The 15248-nt window shown below is 44.2% G+C and overlaps 1 protein-coding gene across 3 annotated transcripts in view; it reads left to right on the top strand.

The window, feature by feature from the left end:
* LOC115797038 (CSC1-like protein 2) overlaps positions 1-15248 on the top strand; it is a 36717-nt gene that overhangs the window by 5124 nt on the left and 16345 nt on the right. For all 3 annotated transcript variants that reach the window (XM_030753549.1, XM_030753687.1, XM_030753609.1), the window contains exons 2-5: positions 11017-11235; positions 11926-12005; positions 12366-12404; positions 14677-14767. In XM_030753549.1, coding sequence (XP_030609409.1) covers positions 11044-11235; positions 11926-12005; positions 12366-12404; positions 14677-14767 — 402 coding nt within the window. In that variant the 5' untranslated portion in view covers positions 11017-11043. The remainder of the gene's footprint in view (positions 1-11016; positions 11236-11925; positions 12006-12365; positions 12405-14676; positions 14768-15248) is intronic.

Here is a 15248-nt window from a genome sequence, read left to right on the forward strand (position 1 = left end):
TGTGTTATAAATGTCACATATACGTCGCTCCGGAGTATAGGTCGCACCCCCAGCCAAACTATGAAAAAAAGTGCGACTTATACTCCGGAAAATACGGTAGTTAAAGAGAAAGGAATACTCGGCTCTACAGAGCTCTGACTCTTTGTCAGCCTGGCTGCAGTGCTGAAAACAAACCTGGGGTTGTTCTTATTTTCTTCAATTAATGAACAGTAAGATGTCCTAGCTTTACGGAGGGCTTGTTTTATAGAGCAACAAATGCTTTTTCCAGGCTAAATGAGCATCTTGCGCGTTTGTGAGTTATACCAGGAAGTCAGGCACTTCTGATTTGAGGCTTTCTTTTTCAGAGGATCCACAGTATCTGGTGTTGTACACACTACTGACAAGATAATCTACCTCTTCAGCTTTTGTGTGTTAGACCTTAGCTTTTCTCAGCAACAGCATGAGTACACATACTTTAGACACTGTCCCCACCTGGCAACAGATGCTCTGTGACTGTAGACGGGCTGTCTGCTGACCCATAATTCAATTCAGTTCAATTTTATTTAAATCACAACAATCGCCTAAAGGCACTTTATATTGTAAGGTAAAGACCCTACAATAATTAATGTATATAAGGAATAAATAATGTCCCCATGAGGCAGAGCAGAGTGGATGGTGTGATGAAGTTTTACAATAATTAATTTATTAAAATGTGTTTTATTTTGTCCCAGTCAGCTGTGAGGTCAGTTTCAAAATGCAGATGTTTTTATACCTTCTTTATTTTAGTGTAACTACTACCACCATTGTCCAAAATTCATCTTTTACTTTTCTAGGGCTGCAACGATTCCTCGAATAACTCGAATAAATAGATTACAAAAAATCCTCAAAGCAAATTTGTTGCCTCGATGCTTCGTTTAAACTCTGCAGCGCTCAAGTGTCTCCGTGTAAGTGGAGCGTTTCACTTGCGTTAGCGGCATTAAAGTAGTGATGGGTCGGTCGCGAACGATCCGGCTCTAAGAGCCGGCTCTTTGAAGTGAACGACGGGAGCCGGCTCCTGATAGTGAGCCGTTAGCATATGATCGTCTACACTGAGCGGGAGGAGGAGGGTCCACGGACACACTGTGCAGTGAGTAAACAAACACCAGAGAGGGAGGGGCTCCTGCAAAATGCTGGGAGACAGGAAAGAGGAAGTTGCGCGTTACATCGAGGCTACACGCGAGAACTGTGAGGAAAATGAGTGACGGAAAGCGTAGCAAAGACTGGACACATTTTAACCTTATACCTCCAAACATGTCGAACGAGACACAGCATACTTCAAAAGTGCCGGCGTTTGTGGACTTCCGGTCACAAATACCGTAACACCACTACATGACTATGAAGTGTAATTTCTGAGCTTTCAGGAACCGTTTGAATTTTTTCAATAGCACGAATAGTCGCGGAGTTACGGTGAAAAGCCAGCTGACTGCAGTGAGGCTACATCTTAATCAGGTTTAATGGCGGTTGGCAAACCAGCTTAGAGCTGCATTACCACCACCTACCGCTGTTAGCTCCCAGAACGGATCGTTATAACCACAGTTGCTAGCGAGCATTAGCATATTTTTTTATATTTTAATCCCTGATTAGTGATTAAAAATAGACCTGCACTAGATACATATTTAGGAGAATGCTTGCATAAAGCATTACAACATTATGCTCATGCAGACCCCAATTTTTCAACAAAAATACTGATAATGCAACAGCAGCAGGCAGCTGTTTTATGTGCTGTCTGTGCTTTCCCTGTAACCACCATTAAACCTTTACTGGGACACAGCTGGAGGTCCTTCATCAACCACTTGATCAGTAAGTGAAGAAAAGAGAACTTTGTAGCTGCTCCATCCACCGCTGTTTGTTTCACACAGGGAAAAACTGCTGTATGGAAGTTAAAATATGCACATGAACTATTAATATGAAAAAAAATTTCTTACTCGAGTAATCGATGGAAAGAATACTTGATTACTAAAATAATCGCTAGTTGCAGCCCTAAATTTTTCCATAATGTTCTACGTCTACAACAGTTAACTTGATAGAACAGAATGCCTTTATTGTCATTATACAGAATGTACAATGATGTGTTATCAGTGAATCCTAATACGCTTTAACTTAATCAGAATAATTTGAAAAACTAAAAAAAGCCCTAAAACTTAAGTTTAAATGCTTATTTTGTCTAATATCAGCAGTGTGTGGTCCTCAGGAATTTTTTTAATGTTTTGGTCTAAAATAAAAAGTCGTCATATGCTCGTGTGCACATGCAGGATGTCAGTCACTGCAGAAAGAGAAGATGAAGGTCACAGTTTACAGCAGTGCACTTCACAAACTAGTTGGCAAGTTACTGTGGCTCAGCTGCATGGTTTTATTTTAATCCACTCTTATTCTGGAAAGTGGCTGCACGGTGGCATGGTGGTTAGCACTGCTGCCTCACAGCTAGCAGAACAGCTAGAAGGTCTGGGTTTGAATCCACCTTCGCCCGGGCCTTTCTGTGTGGAGTTTGCATGTTTTCCCCGTGTGGTTTCCTCCGGGTACTCCGGTTTCCTCCCACAGTCCAAAGACATGCAATTACTGGGGTTAGGTTAACTGGCGATTCTGAATTGTCCATAGGTGTGAGTGGTTGTCTGTCTCTCTGAGTCAGCCCTGCGACAGGCTGGCGACCTGTACAGGGTGTACCGTGCCTCTCGCCATATGTCAGATGTGATCCAGCTGAAAAGTCTGAACAGAGGAGGAGTGCACACCTTCAGCTGTCACCTGACAGCAGGTTTCATAGGCTGTACATAACGAGCCATACATGGATCAGGAAGACTGTGCTCAGCTGATTGGTTAACAGATCAGTCACTCTGTAATGGTGCAAATCAAATCGTTGGCGGTGGCGATTGTTGATGTTGTTGACAGATCTGATGGGCCTTGCTGTGATGTCAGACAGGGTTCAGGCAGCCCCCTGCAGCAGCCCGATACCTTCAGGGACACCGTGTTCACATTTATCATCTCCCCAGAAAAACATCTGCTTCCAAAGGCCACCACGTGTTTGGGGCTCAGTGTGTGAGTCGGCCTTTAAAGAGTGCTGAGTCAGCGTGTCGATGACCGAGCTGCTGCTCTTTGTTTCCCTGGTGAGTTCTGTGTGCTGGAGGCTCCTGTGTGGATGGTCTCATGCTGCTAAGAACGTGAACCACTGAAAGAGCCCGTCTCCACACACACTTGCTGTCAGTCGCTGTACTAGGAGGAGCTTAGGAGCTTAATCTGAACCACACAGCTGTTATCTGAGGGCTGCAGACGCCGACGAGTTCTGATCTGACGCTGATAGATGAGTCGGAGGCCAGCGAGGTGCCACGGGGCAGCTCGCTGAGCCTCACAGGATGTTCCTTTAAAGTTTCAGAAGCATCAACCTCTAAGGCTGAAACAGGAAGCTCCACAACTGCAGTTCCTCTGCAGTCCAGCAGAGGTGCCACAGTGAGTCAGTAACCCACAGACTCCCATGTTAAAACGTTCCAGCAGAAATAAATGTTTGCAGCCTGATACAGAAACTGTTTTGGTTTCTATGGCTAATTTCCTCCTTCGTCACAGCTGTACGGGGGGAATATGTTTCTATAACTAACCTGTTTAAATAAAGTTTCTATTATTGGGGCATGGCTTCTTTAACTGACAGGTAGATGGCGACACAGGCAGCTGTACCTGCTAGCAGTCTGCTAGGCTTCACCTTAGCTAACTTGAGTCCCTGAACTGGACCTCTGGACCATTTTTGTGCTGTTGGAGCCTTTTGGAGCATTTTTAAAGTAATTATCTGACCAATAATATGGCTGCTGTGTGTTTCATTGGACTAACAGACCATCCAAGAAGGCTGAGCTCCAGTTTGATGAGTGGAATTTGAGAATTTTGATTGGATGTTACTTACTAGCTGGTATCTGTGGGTGGCAGTGGTGCAATGGGTTGGTGGCCACCTCACAACCGGAGGGTTGCCGGCTCGAGTCCCCATCTGAGTGCATGCTGTCGTGTCTCCTAGACACTTAACCCACATTGCCTAAGTGTGAATGTGGTGGTCAAAAGGGCCATCGGTGCAAATTGGCAGCCACGCCTCTGTCAGACTGCCCCAGGGCAGCTGTGGATACATCAGTAGCTTACCACCATCAAGTCTGATTGAGCTGTGAATGAATAGTGCATGAAATTGTAAAGCATATTTGAGTGTCTAGAAAAGCGCTATATAAGACTAATGCATTATTATTATTTTTAATATTATTTTTCTGTGTCTGTGTGATGCGCCCATACAGTCAATGCTAATCAAGCTAGCTAACATTAGCTGTTAGCTTAGCACCCCTCCCTCTCATTCAAATATATTCACTTTTGGAAACAAGAACAAAATAAAAATCATGGCTGCAGCCATAAGGCTACAAGTCTACAAGCTAATGGGTGACATCATGGTGGCTACATCCTTTTTTACGTACAGTCTGTGGGCTACTCCGGTCAGTAGAGTCAACATGGCTGCTGCTGAGCGGGCCATAATTGATTGTCCGTGATCATCTTGCAGCCTAAATCAGAGCACAGGTTGTGGTTATTACATCAGGTGGTGGCTGGCTTATCTCTGTGGCGTTAACGGACTGTTTGATGGTGAATTTTAGGCGATGAAGCTGTCGTTGAGCCGGTGAGAAGCAGGATCCAAAGTCAGATCTCATCAGCAGGTTTATTTGCTGAAGTGCCGCTCCAGAAACACACTGTGGCACGACGGTGAGAGGAAGTGGCTGTGATTGGTGGAACAGTTATGAGTAGAGAGCAGAGTGATCAGAGGGAATAATTCATGAATTTAAAAGCGTCACATCAAGGAAAATGTGACTTCCTGCCTGTAAACAGTTTGAATGACATAAAGGACCCAGTCTCCCATCTGAAATCAGCTTATTAATATTTCCAGTACACATTCGCCAGCTTTTTCTTCCTGTCTGAGTTTAAAAGAGAGCGATTCACGCCCTCTGACCTGTTACTTTGTTCTGGGTTTCTGGCGCTCTGAATTATAACCATTAAGCGAGGAGTTTGTATCAGTCAGGACATCAAACTGATTTTAGTTCATGGCCACAAACGGCCACAATCATATCACGGTACAGAAGCCACGGCTCTGTGAATTTCAGTTCATTTGCATATATATATATTTCATAAATGCAAATGAACCAAAATTCAGCGATCCAGTTATTTCTAGGTCAAATGATGATTTATGTGACTAAAGAAAACTAATGACTTAGAGCTTCTTTATTCCTCACAAACTACAACAAAACTACCTTTCAATAGACATAAAAGTCTCATTTGTCTAGAAAACAAAAACTGAGTTAAAAAAAAAAAAAACTGATCAATTTATCAGCGTCTACTACAGATCACCTGAGAGTGAAACACCACTACTAACACAACATTCCTCAGAAAATAAAGCTGACACAATAATCCTCCTGAGATTCATGAGAACAGATTAATCAGCATCTAGAGATCACTTTATTACCACCTCATACTTATTATTCTCAATATTGTTGCAGTTCCTGATTGTCAGCAGATCAGACCTGCGACCCTCCCATTTACAGACAGCTAACAGGCACCAGCTAATCAACAGCAGCTGATTATAAGCTAGCATTATGCCAGCTAATGTTAGGCTCAAATATCCTAAAAATCTCATTTTCCTCTGATAAACAGTTTGATTACATTCTCACACCACATGAGAATTTATTTGCCAAGTATCTGAGTCGTCCACAACATTAGATCCCCCTTGAAGAACGTTTCAGCAGCTGGGCTAACAGCGGCTAACACCGCTAACAGCAGCGCTTACTAAAACAGCAGCGTTACTGACAGAGAAGTCCTGGAAATCCTCAACAACTCAGCTTAGTATTGCTGTCATCAGTAGGGCTGCAACAATTCATCGATGTAATCGATGACGTCGACTACAAAAATTAGTCGAGGTGACATTTCAGCATCGACGCGTCGTGTTTTTAAACCCATCAGTCTATTTTTTTTTTTTTTTTTTTTTTTTGCTTATCGTGTGATTTTGTAATTGCAATACACTACAGGAAGATATGGGGGCAGTATTGCCTCCATTGTCTGGCAGTAAAAACAATACTAAAAAGAACATTACATGAACAACATAAGGCTGCTGGAACAGAGAGGAGGGTGGAGAAAATGAAAGAAAATGGATCCACACTGTCAGAGGTGTGGGAGCGTTTGACAGAAAACAGAAATAAAGCTGAATGCAGACTGTGCAGAGCAGAGCTTTCCTTCCACGGCAGCATCGCTGCAGTGCTGAGCGTTTAAAACCCGGCACCCTGGAGCTGTGACGTCAGCTCTGGATGGGTACGTTTTAGAGAGTTTTAGTGTTTGTACGGTAATGTTTGTGTTTACCTGTCAGAAACAAGCGCTCATGGATGATGTTTGCTAAGTGCCACCATTTCAATGATGTTGGCTAACGAGTGAAGGACAATAGGAGCAGTTACATTGGCTACTATTTATTTTCTCACATTAATATTAGCGTTAATTCTGAATAGTAAACTTCTTCATGAACTGACTCATCTGTAAACTTTTCAGTTGTTTTGGATGAAAAATATTTTTTGATTTAAGTTGAAGTCTTATTTGAACTTTTGGACAGAGGCCATTTTTATTTATTTGCACATTATATTTTCATTTAAAAATAAAAATTGCATTCACTCTAATATGCATGGTTTAGTTGATATTTATTGTGATGGTCACATTAATGTTAAAAATACATTTGATTAGTGTCACTCGTATTTTTATGGGTCATTATTTTAATTGCGAGAAGAGACAACAAGGTGATGTTAACAGGTGAGCAGGCTTGAACAGGTGAGGTAAGATTGAAATAATCATTGACTAATCGATAAAATAATTGACAGATTATCCAAGTACCAAAATAACCTTTAGTTGCAGCCCTGGTCATCAGACAGAAGTGAGCTTCTCTCACTCAGCAACACAAAGTTTCCAGCCTCCTCCAGAGGAAACAGCCGTGGACGCTTCATGATGTCAGCAGTGATATTAAATAAACACCAGCCAGAGCGTTTGGGGGGGAAATGGAAAATATCTGAAAATATTTCATTAACACGTATGTTTTTATTCCTGATTTATTGATAAGTGTTATTACAATGTGTCAGAATATAGTGTGTGCAAAAACGTTTTTATACACAGACAGTAGAAACGCGCCGGTGGCCACCGCCGCTGTGGGGTACACAAGACTCAAACACAGAACTCCAATTTCTCTCTTGTTTTATTTGGGATTTCCAGACCGTCCTCTCTTTTTTTTAAATGCCATCATGTAGAAACCCGTTGAGCTCGGTCCTTAAGATGTTTCCAGGTAAACATTTGGAGCTGTGGCTCTGTGAATATGAACTCTGTTCATGAATATTTCACAGCTCTCATTGGGAAAATGAGAGCGGACAGAATATTAGTAACAGGAACTTTCTAATAAAGTTGATCCACGGTGTCATAGCTGGGGAAGGTCACCCTGAAGCTGGATGAAGGTGTGTGGGAGAGTGTGTGAGTGAAAGCATTCAGCTGGTTTGGACTGTTTTAAAGAATATTCTGGAGTTTAAATCTCAGCTCCGACCTGCAAACTCCTCCAAAGCTGCTGCCACAGATCACACCTCCTCCACCCTCCATCAGCCTGCGCTCCACTCCTCAGAGTCCACGCTCACTCGTATTCACCCTCAGACATCTCAAGGGCCGAGCTCCACCACTTTCTTCCTGATGGACGGAGCCTCGGAAAGTGATGGTGCTGTTTTATACTTCTGTTATTGAAACTGCGATGCATCCCATGATATTCTTGCTCTCCTTGGTATTGTAGCTCTGTAAATAAATATTACATCATATTATAATAACCAGAGTTCCTCTGAACCAGAAATCTTATTTTTAACATTTTTAGCAGATTTTCCAAAATAAAACCTGCACAGCAGGCATTTTGTTACTGATGGACCCTCATAGATGGGCTTCATCAGTCTTGGTCTTGAAGGTGGATGAATGTCTCAGTGTGGATGCGGGCAGTGATAATCATGAATTCAGTGTATTTTTAAAACCTTTAAATGGGGCTGAGAGCTCCCTCCCTCTGACAGCTGCTGGCCTGAGAGGAGCTGATGAGGAGGATGATGGGGGGACAGATCCACAGGGCCAGGTAGAGTCAGGTCTGAGCACATGATGGCGGTGTCCTGCTGTGAGAGGAGGTGTTTCTGGGTGGATGTTGTCTGTACTGCAGCTCTAATAGAGGCTTCAGATGAGTCATGCTGCTGCTGCTGCTTCGCCATGGCAACTGAGAGGAAGGGTGGGGGTCTCTGAGTGACGCTGCACTGGAGGAATATTCCAGATCAGACATCACTGCACGCGCTCAGAGCAGCAGCGCCGCCTGCGCCTCCTGCAGGCGGCAGAGCTCACTGCCACCACATCTTGGTCCTGGATCTGGTCCGAGAGGCTGAGCAGAGGCTTTCATGCTGAACTCGGACTAAAACCTGAAACTGGACTCAGTCTCATCACATGAAGTGTGAGGAGCAGTTTACTGAGATCAGCTGATCTAAACCCTTTAAACTTTGCTCTGGCAAAAAAGTTTTTTTGTTTTTTTTTTAAATAATAATTAAAAATAAAAAATCTGAGTGAAATGAGCAAACCCACCCAGGAAACAAATTGAATTAAAAACAAAAATTAGAAACTAAATAGAAATCTGAACTCAGTGTTGTAGCTTTGGTCTGGATGCAGCCGGGGTTTGCGCTGAGAGATAAAGAGGCTGAATTACGGAACTAATGAGTCAAACACGTCAGTTACGAATTTCATAAACGATTCAAACTTTTGAAATCCTCCATCTCATCTTGATGCTTTTTCCTGAGCTCTTTTGATAATCAGGTCACTTTCTGCCATGCGTTACTCAGCTTCAGTCCATCAGAGGCAAACGTGGAAGAGTCGCTGCAGTTTCAAACGTTTTGCCACCTTTAACACGTCGACACTCGGGCTGTTGTCAGCCACCGAGCACCAAAGCATCTGGCTTGGCTCAGTGCGCTTGGAACCCCGGCTGAGTAGGTACTAAAAAAGTACCTGGTACCAGGTGCTGCCACCTAATGGAAACCCTAAAAGCCGAGCCAAGCAGGTATTAGAGGGAAAAGCGGCATAACAGAGTGATACTGAGACCACGCCGGGGATAACTAAAACCATCTGCTTCTGGATGCATGGACTCTGTCTGTGGAGCGGAGCAACGTTCATCCTCGGCTCTTCAGGCTGCTGCTGTTACCGCTTCACACGTGACGTGAGAGGTGAAGATCCTTTAAGTCGTCCAAACATGTGACCTAACACACAGGAAACATGTCTGTTCAGATTCCTGCGGAGGTCATCCTGTTTTTTCCAGAAACCACATTCAGGACTCCCTGTTTTTAGGTTTCCTTCAGTCTCTCTGAGAGTTTCATCTCTGTGTGTGTGTGTGTGTGTGTGTGTGTGTGTGTTCAGCTGGTATTCAGCGGGTTCCTTTAATCCAGTCTAACAGACCTGCACCGGTTCTGTGTGAAAGGTTTTCTAAGAGGCAGACGAGCAGCTGCTGCTGTCGCTCTGAGTCTCTGTCATGTCGACCTCGACGTGTCTCTGCGGGGACTCGCCGTCTGTAACCGGGCCTCTGATTGGATGTGACCCGTCTCGTCCCCCAGATCAAGCGGTTTTCAGGCCACCGCTGAAAACGCGCAGCCTGCGGCGCCTCCTTTGTTCTCCAGCTCTGTGTGATGTAACTGTGACATCATCGGTGACAGCACCATCACTGAGCCGTAAAATCTAGGTCACGAGGTAACCGTAGCAACAAGATCAGTAGGTCAAGCTGTTAGGCTGCTGGTGCATGCTGGGAAATGTAGTGAGCTCAGGCAGCTTTTCTCTTTAGTTTGATGAACTTAATGATGTAGATATATTTATTCCACCTCTGTTCATTACAGCTTTATTTAACAGGAAATATCTGTTTACTGAGCCCCGGCTTCCGGATGAAGGCGCCCTGCTCTCACCTGGGTTGGACCTGGCTTATCTTTAAACCTATCATTCACTCAGTTGATGCTTCTGGATGAAATGTGCTATTTTTGTCCCGTGGGTGACGCCGTCGGCCCGTCAGACCTGTTGGAGGGTGCTCAGGTGTTCTCTCCTGTCCTTATTCTTCACATCCGTCACTCCTCTGAGCGTCCGTGCTGTATCTGCTCCATGGGTTTAAAGAGCAAATTAAGACTTTAGCATGACTGCAGCCAGGAAGCCGGGCCTGTTTCAGTACTCAGACGGTGACACGATGACCTTCATCAACGTGACGAAGGTGGCGTGATTCCCACAGCTGCACTTAAAAAACAGCAGCATGATATGAAGGAGACCTGAACCAGCTGCAGGAGCAAAACAGGAATATTTGTTTTAACTGAGCTGTGAGCCGCTGCTTCCTTTGTTAGAATGTGTGTGTGTGTGTGTGTGTGTGTGTGTGTGTGTGTGTGTGTGTGTGTGTGTGTGTGTGTGTGTGTGTGTGTGTGTGTGTGTGTGTAAATCCACTGCTAGTCCAGCTGCTCGTTATCTTAGCCAGGACACACTAACTGAACAGATTTCTAATCTCAAGACTTTTGCTGGTTCAATAAGATAAAAATGACATGAAGTCATATAAACTAATAGAAGTGTTACACAGCAATATGTCAGAGGAGTGAATTTATGTTTGTGGCTCCCTGAGATGATGCTTTTAAAGCTCTGTTAAGAAATCTCATGGATACATTTTACAGGCTAAATGAAATGAGATTTAATACCACATGCTGCTCATTTAATGTGACGGATGGACGTGTCTCAGATAAGCTCTGAGCAGCAGAGTTTTGGCTCATCTTCATGAAAAACTGCAGAGTTAATTTGTTAGATCTGACAGAATCTGTACTGAGCACGCTCAGACGCTGGAAGATGATTTTTCCTCTGTTTGCCTTCAGCACTTCCTCCTCCTTCCAAACAGGTTCCTGGACGTTCCTCTGGTTGCTTTTTTGAGCAAACTTCAGAGATCTCCTCTCTTTTCTCCCTCAGGTTCTCTGCGAGAATGCGACAGTGAGCATGCTCAGAACCCTGATCGTTACCATGGTGATAACTGGCGGCCACGCGTGCAGCGATCAGGACAACTGCTCGAACGACAACAGCGGGTCCAAAGATTACTGTTACTCAGCCCGCATCCGCAGCACCGTGCTGCAGGGGCTGCCCTTCGGTGGCGTGCCCACCGTGCTCGCCCTCGACTTCATGTGCTTCCTGGTGAGTTGCAGCCACCGCAGACGCAGAGGTTAATCAGGCCTCCCCTCTGTGTCGTCACATCGCTCACATTAGACCCAGTGCCACAGCGCCCGTTCTATGCAGCAGAAGCACTGAACCCAGCACTGACAGGGGCTTCTGATTTTTATTGGCTTTAGAGATTCACAGCTTCATCATCATCACATTTTCTTCTTCTAAAACACCGAACATTTGTTTGTAATGTGACTGAACGCTGCCCCCGACTCCATTTTTAGTAAGTTGGAGCTGAGCGCAGATAAGTGAGACACCTGAGGGGTGTGATTAGGTCAGAGTTTACCTGCTGCACGTTTCAGAGATTCATTTTAAACCTCAGATTACAGAAACCGCCTGTTACCGAAACAAACTGAACTGAAAAGTTCAACTGAATTATTAATCTTATTAATCGTGCACAGGCTTCTGCCTGCACGCACACACACACGCACACACACATGTATTAGGATACACCTGAGCAACATGGCTGCCACATTTAGAAAGCAGCAGCTGCGTCTGCATGTCACCTGACTGCACAGCTGGAGGACCTCAGTGAGATTTATCCCACTCATTTGTCTGTCAATGTTCACATATTGGTGTCAGCACACTTTGACCTCTGACTTAGAGCAGCACGCTGGATTTTTCCGTTACATGTCTAACATGAAAATTTTCCCTCTTCTTCAGGTGCTCCTCTTCGTCTTTTCCATTTTACGGAAAGTTGCGTGGGATTATGGCCGTCTGGCGCTGGTCACTGACGCTGACAGGTAAAGAGTTCGTTGCTCTGAAAGGGTTTTTTATCATTGTGGTGTTGCAGGCATGTTTTCACAGCATTCAGATTTCTTATTAGAGGTTTTAAAGTCCGTGTGGGTCACCGAGTCATGAAGCAGCAGCAGCTCTTTCAAACGTCTCCTCGAACTGAAGCAACAGGGACGATTCTGAGAGCTGCATCTTTGTGGTAGACTTCATGCTGGGTTAATGAAACTCTTGATTGTGACTGGAATAAATGTGGGCATGATGTTCTCCTGCTGTGTGACCTGTTGGAGTTTGTTTCCCTCTCAGTATTGTCACCTCTCAGTATTGTCATTCTCACAGCACTTTTTTATTTTCTGTTTTCCCTCCTGAAGATTGAAGAAGCGTTTCAGCGACCTGGAGGAGCGGGAATAGTATGTTGTTGTTTTCTCCATGTGTGGTTTGTCTGCTAACGTCTTCCTCCTCCTCTGGTTTCATTAACGGGCTCTCTGATTGGCGCACTAACACCTCTTCTTCTTCTGCATTTCAGTTTGTGTTTGTTGGGGTTTATGTATAGAAGGTTATTGGTGCCACACAGACCAGAAACATGTAGAGCCAGCTCACTGCATTTAATCATTTATTTGTGTCAACACATAAAATTTTAACTGTATAAAATTTTTATTTTAATTGTTCTGGGGTTAAAATTTGGCTTCAAAATGACCAAAGACATTTTATTTCTGTATGCCATATTATTAAAAACACCATGGGTCATATTTCATGCTGTTCTGAAAGCCGGTTTGGCCTGTGAATGTAAGGTTAGCATTAAAGTGGCCATGAAACCCTGCATGTATAAACCTGTCACAGTAACTCTGTCTGGGAAGCTGGATTTAAGTAAAAAGAGTTTATAGTTTTTAGAGCGTATGGAGCACCTTTTTCTGCCTGTACATACCGTGATGTCACTGGGTGGGCTGGTCAGTTGGTTGCCGTTAACAGACTTACATTAGCTCACGTTAACTAACTAGTGACAGAACCAATAGTTATTGTAAAGATATCACGTAATGTAAGTCTGTTAGCGACAACCAACCGACGCAGTGATGTCACGCTCTGTGCTGGCACAAGGTGGCGCTACACATGCTCTAAAAACTTCACTTATTTCTTTAACAGTGTCTGTGAAGATGGATTCATCTGTGACAGTTTTAGAGCAGCTCCATGCTGTAAATATGCCTTCATACATGCAGAGTTTTATGGCCAAACAGTGTTTAGAAGCAGCTCGTCAGTGTGGCAGGTGGCACTAATCACCCTCCGTACCACATGAACACAGTGTGTTTTTACAGCATTGAAGTGTCTAAGAATGCTAACTGCTGTGATGCTAACACCACTCCACGCTTCTCTCCATGTTTACTGTGAACTCAGCCGAAGGCGAGACCGAGATAACTATGAGCCGGTGAAAAGGTAACAGGCCGCTTGTGTTTGTGCCGCTGTCTGTAAACCCTGTGACGTGCTAGTTAGATGGCTCAATAGCCAAACACACTGTAGTTACACAGCACGTTCAGTCACGTGGACAGCAGCTGAAACCGAGCACTATGATGATGATGATGATAATATTAACTGGAATATTCCTGAATAAGTTTCTAGAGGAGACATGGCAGACATTATATAATGTCTCCACTGTGGAATAGCCAATCACCCCCTGAGTCACTGGTTGTTATGGAGCTGTCGCACTCGATTTTCACCAGAAACTGAAATGCGGATTTACGGAAAAACCGAGTCACTGCAGTCGTAATCACACTGGATCAACAATGTTGCCGAATTGTGCCGATGGAGGTGAACGAGCCAGAAAGCAGAGGGTGAAAGGCGGGGCAACTGAAGGAGGAATTTACCTGATACACCTGTAAATGTCCTGGTTCTGGGGTTTTTGGACCCTGAATTTAGTGTTTATGGACTTAGATATTCTCCATCTGGCTTTTGGTTTTATTGTTTACATTTTCATCTTCTTCGTATTTTGACTGTTTAGTTCTTTGTCCCGGATACGGCTTGTTTGAATTTTGGTTCCCTGTATTTCCCTCTGTTTCCTGTCTGTGTCTCCCAGCATTACGTTTACTCCCCCCATGATTGTGTGCACCTGTGTCTTATTGCCTTGATTAGCCCTTAGTGTGAGTGTAAAAGGTGCTATATTACCCTCCTAGTGTGTTTCCTTCTGTCACTCAGGTTGGGTGGGATGAAGTCCAAACGTTCCTGATTGTTTTGAAGCTGAAACATCTGCTTGAGTTATGAAGCTCCATATATGGCCGGGTTTCTTTTGGTCTCACCCTTTCTTCCTGTCGTACGTCGGCTGCTGCCGCATCTTCGCACTGATGAGTTCTGTTGAATGAACGTAACAGAGGGAGCAGGTTTTTTTTTTTTAAACTCGTCTTTCCAGCTGAGCCGAGTGTTTTGCTTTAAATCATTTTTCCCAAAGCCGTGAACGTTAAATCCGATGAACCGTCACCGCGTCCGTGCATCATCAGGTTTTCAGTCTGTTTGTTTTTCTCACCATCGCGTCTCTGAAGCAGGTCCATGTTTGTGTTTGCTGAACTGTCCACTTCCTTTTAGCTCCTGTGTTTAGTATCACAAAGCTAATTTTTTGAAGGATCTCTGGAGGCCAACCAGCTGTCACACACAGAGGTCAAAGGTCGGCTCCACACTAACCTCCCTGTCTGTCTACAGTGTTGCCTCGGCGATGCACTCAGAGACGCCCGACCGCTACGAACGCCTCACATCGGTGTCCAGCTCCGTTGACTTTGACCAGAGAGACAATGTAAGTACACCTTCATCATTCCCCCCTCTTCATCATCTCCTCATGGTCGTCTTCTCTGGTTTTTGGCGGCACGGTCCCTTTAGAATCTGTCTGATTTTAGGTTCAGCATCTCAGCGATCAATAATCTATACGTCCTTGATGATCTGCTGCTTTTAAAGGAGAATGTTTACATGCATGAGAATATCCCAGTTTTCCAAATATGCCCATATTTGAAAGTTTATACAGCTTCTGCTTGAATATGCAGGCTGATGTTCTTCAGGGTTCAGGAGCATATTTTTTCAGAAGGCAGCTGAAGGAGTGAAAGAGTGAGGCTCAGTTAGTGGAAAACAGTTTACTGTCTCAAGTTGAACAAGTGGTTAAAAACAAACAAACAAGGGAATCGCCCAGCAGGAAGTCCAGGATTGTTTGGAATTTCAGAAACAGTGTGACCAAAAACAGGCTCACAGCAAACTGTGTACAGTAGTTCCTAAACCTCCCCATC

Source organism: Archocentrus centrarchus, chromosome 1, assembly GCF_007364275.1.
Source record: "Archocentrus centrarchus isolate MPI-CPG fArcCen1 chromosome 1, fArcCen1, whole genome shotgun sequence".
Classification (NCBI taxonomy): domain Eukaryota; kingdom Metazoa; phylum Chordata; class Actinopteri; order Cichliformes; family Cichlidae; genus Archocentrus; species Archocentrus centrarchus.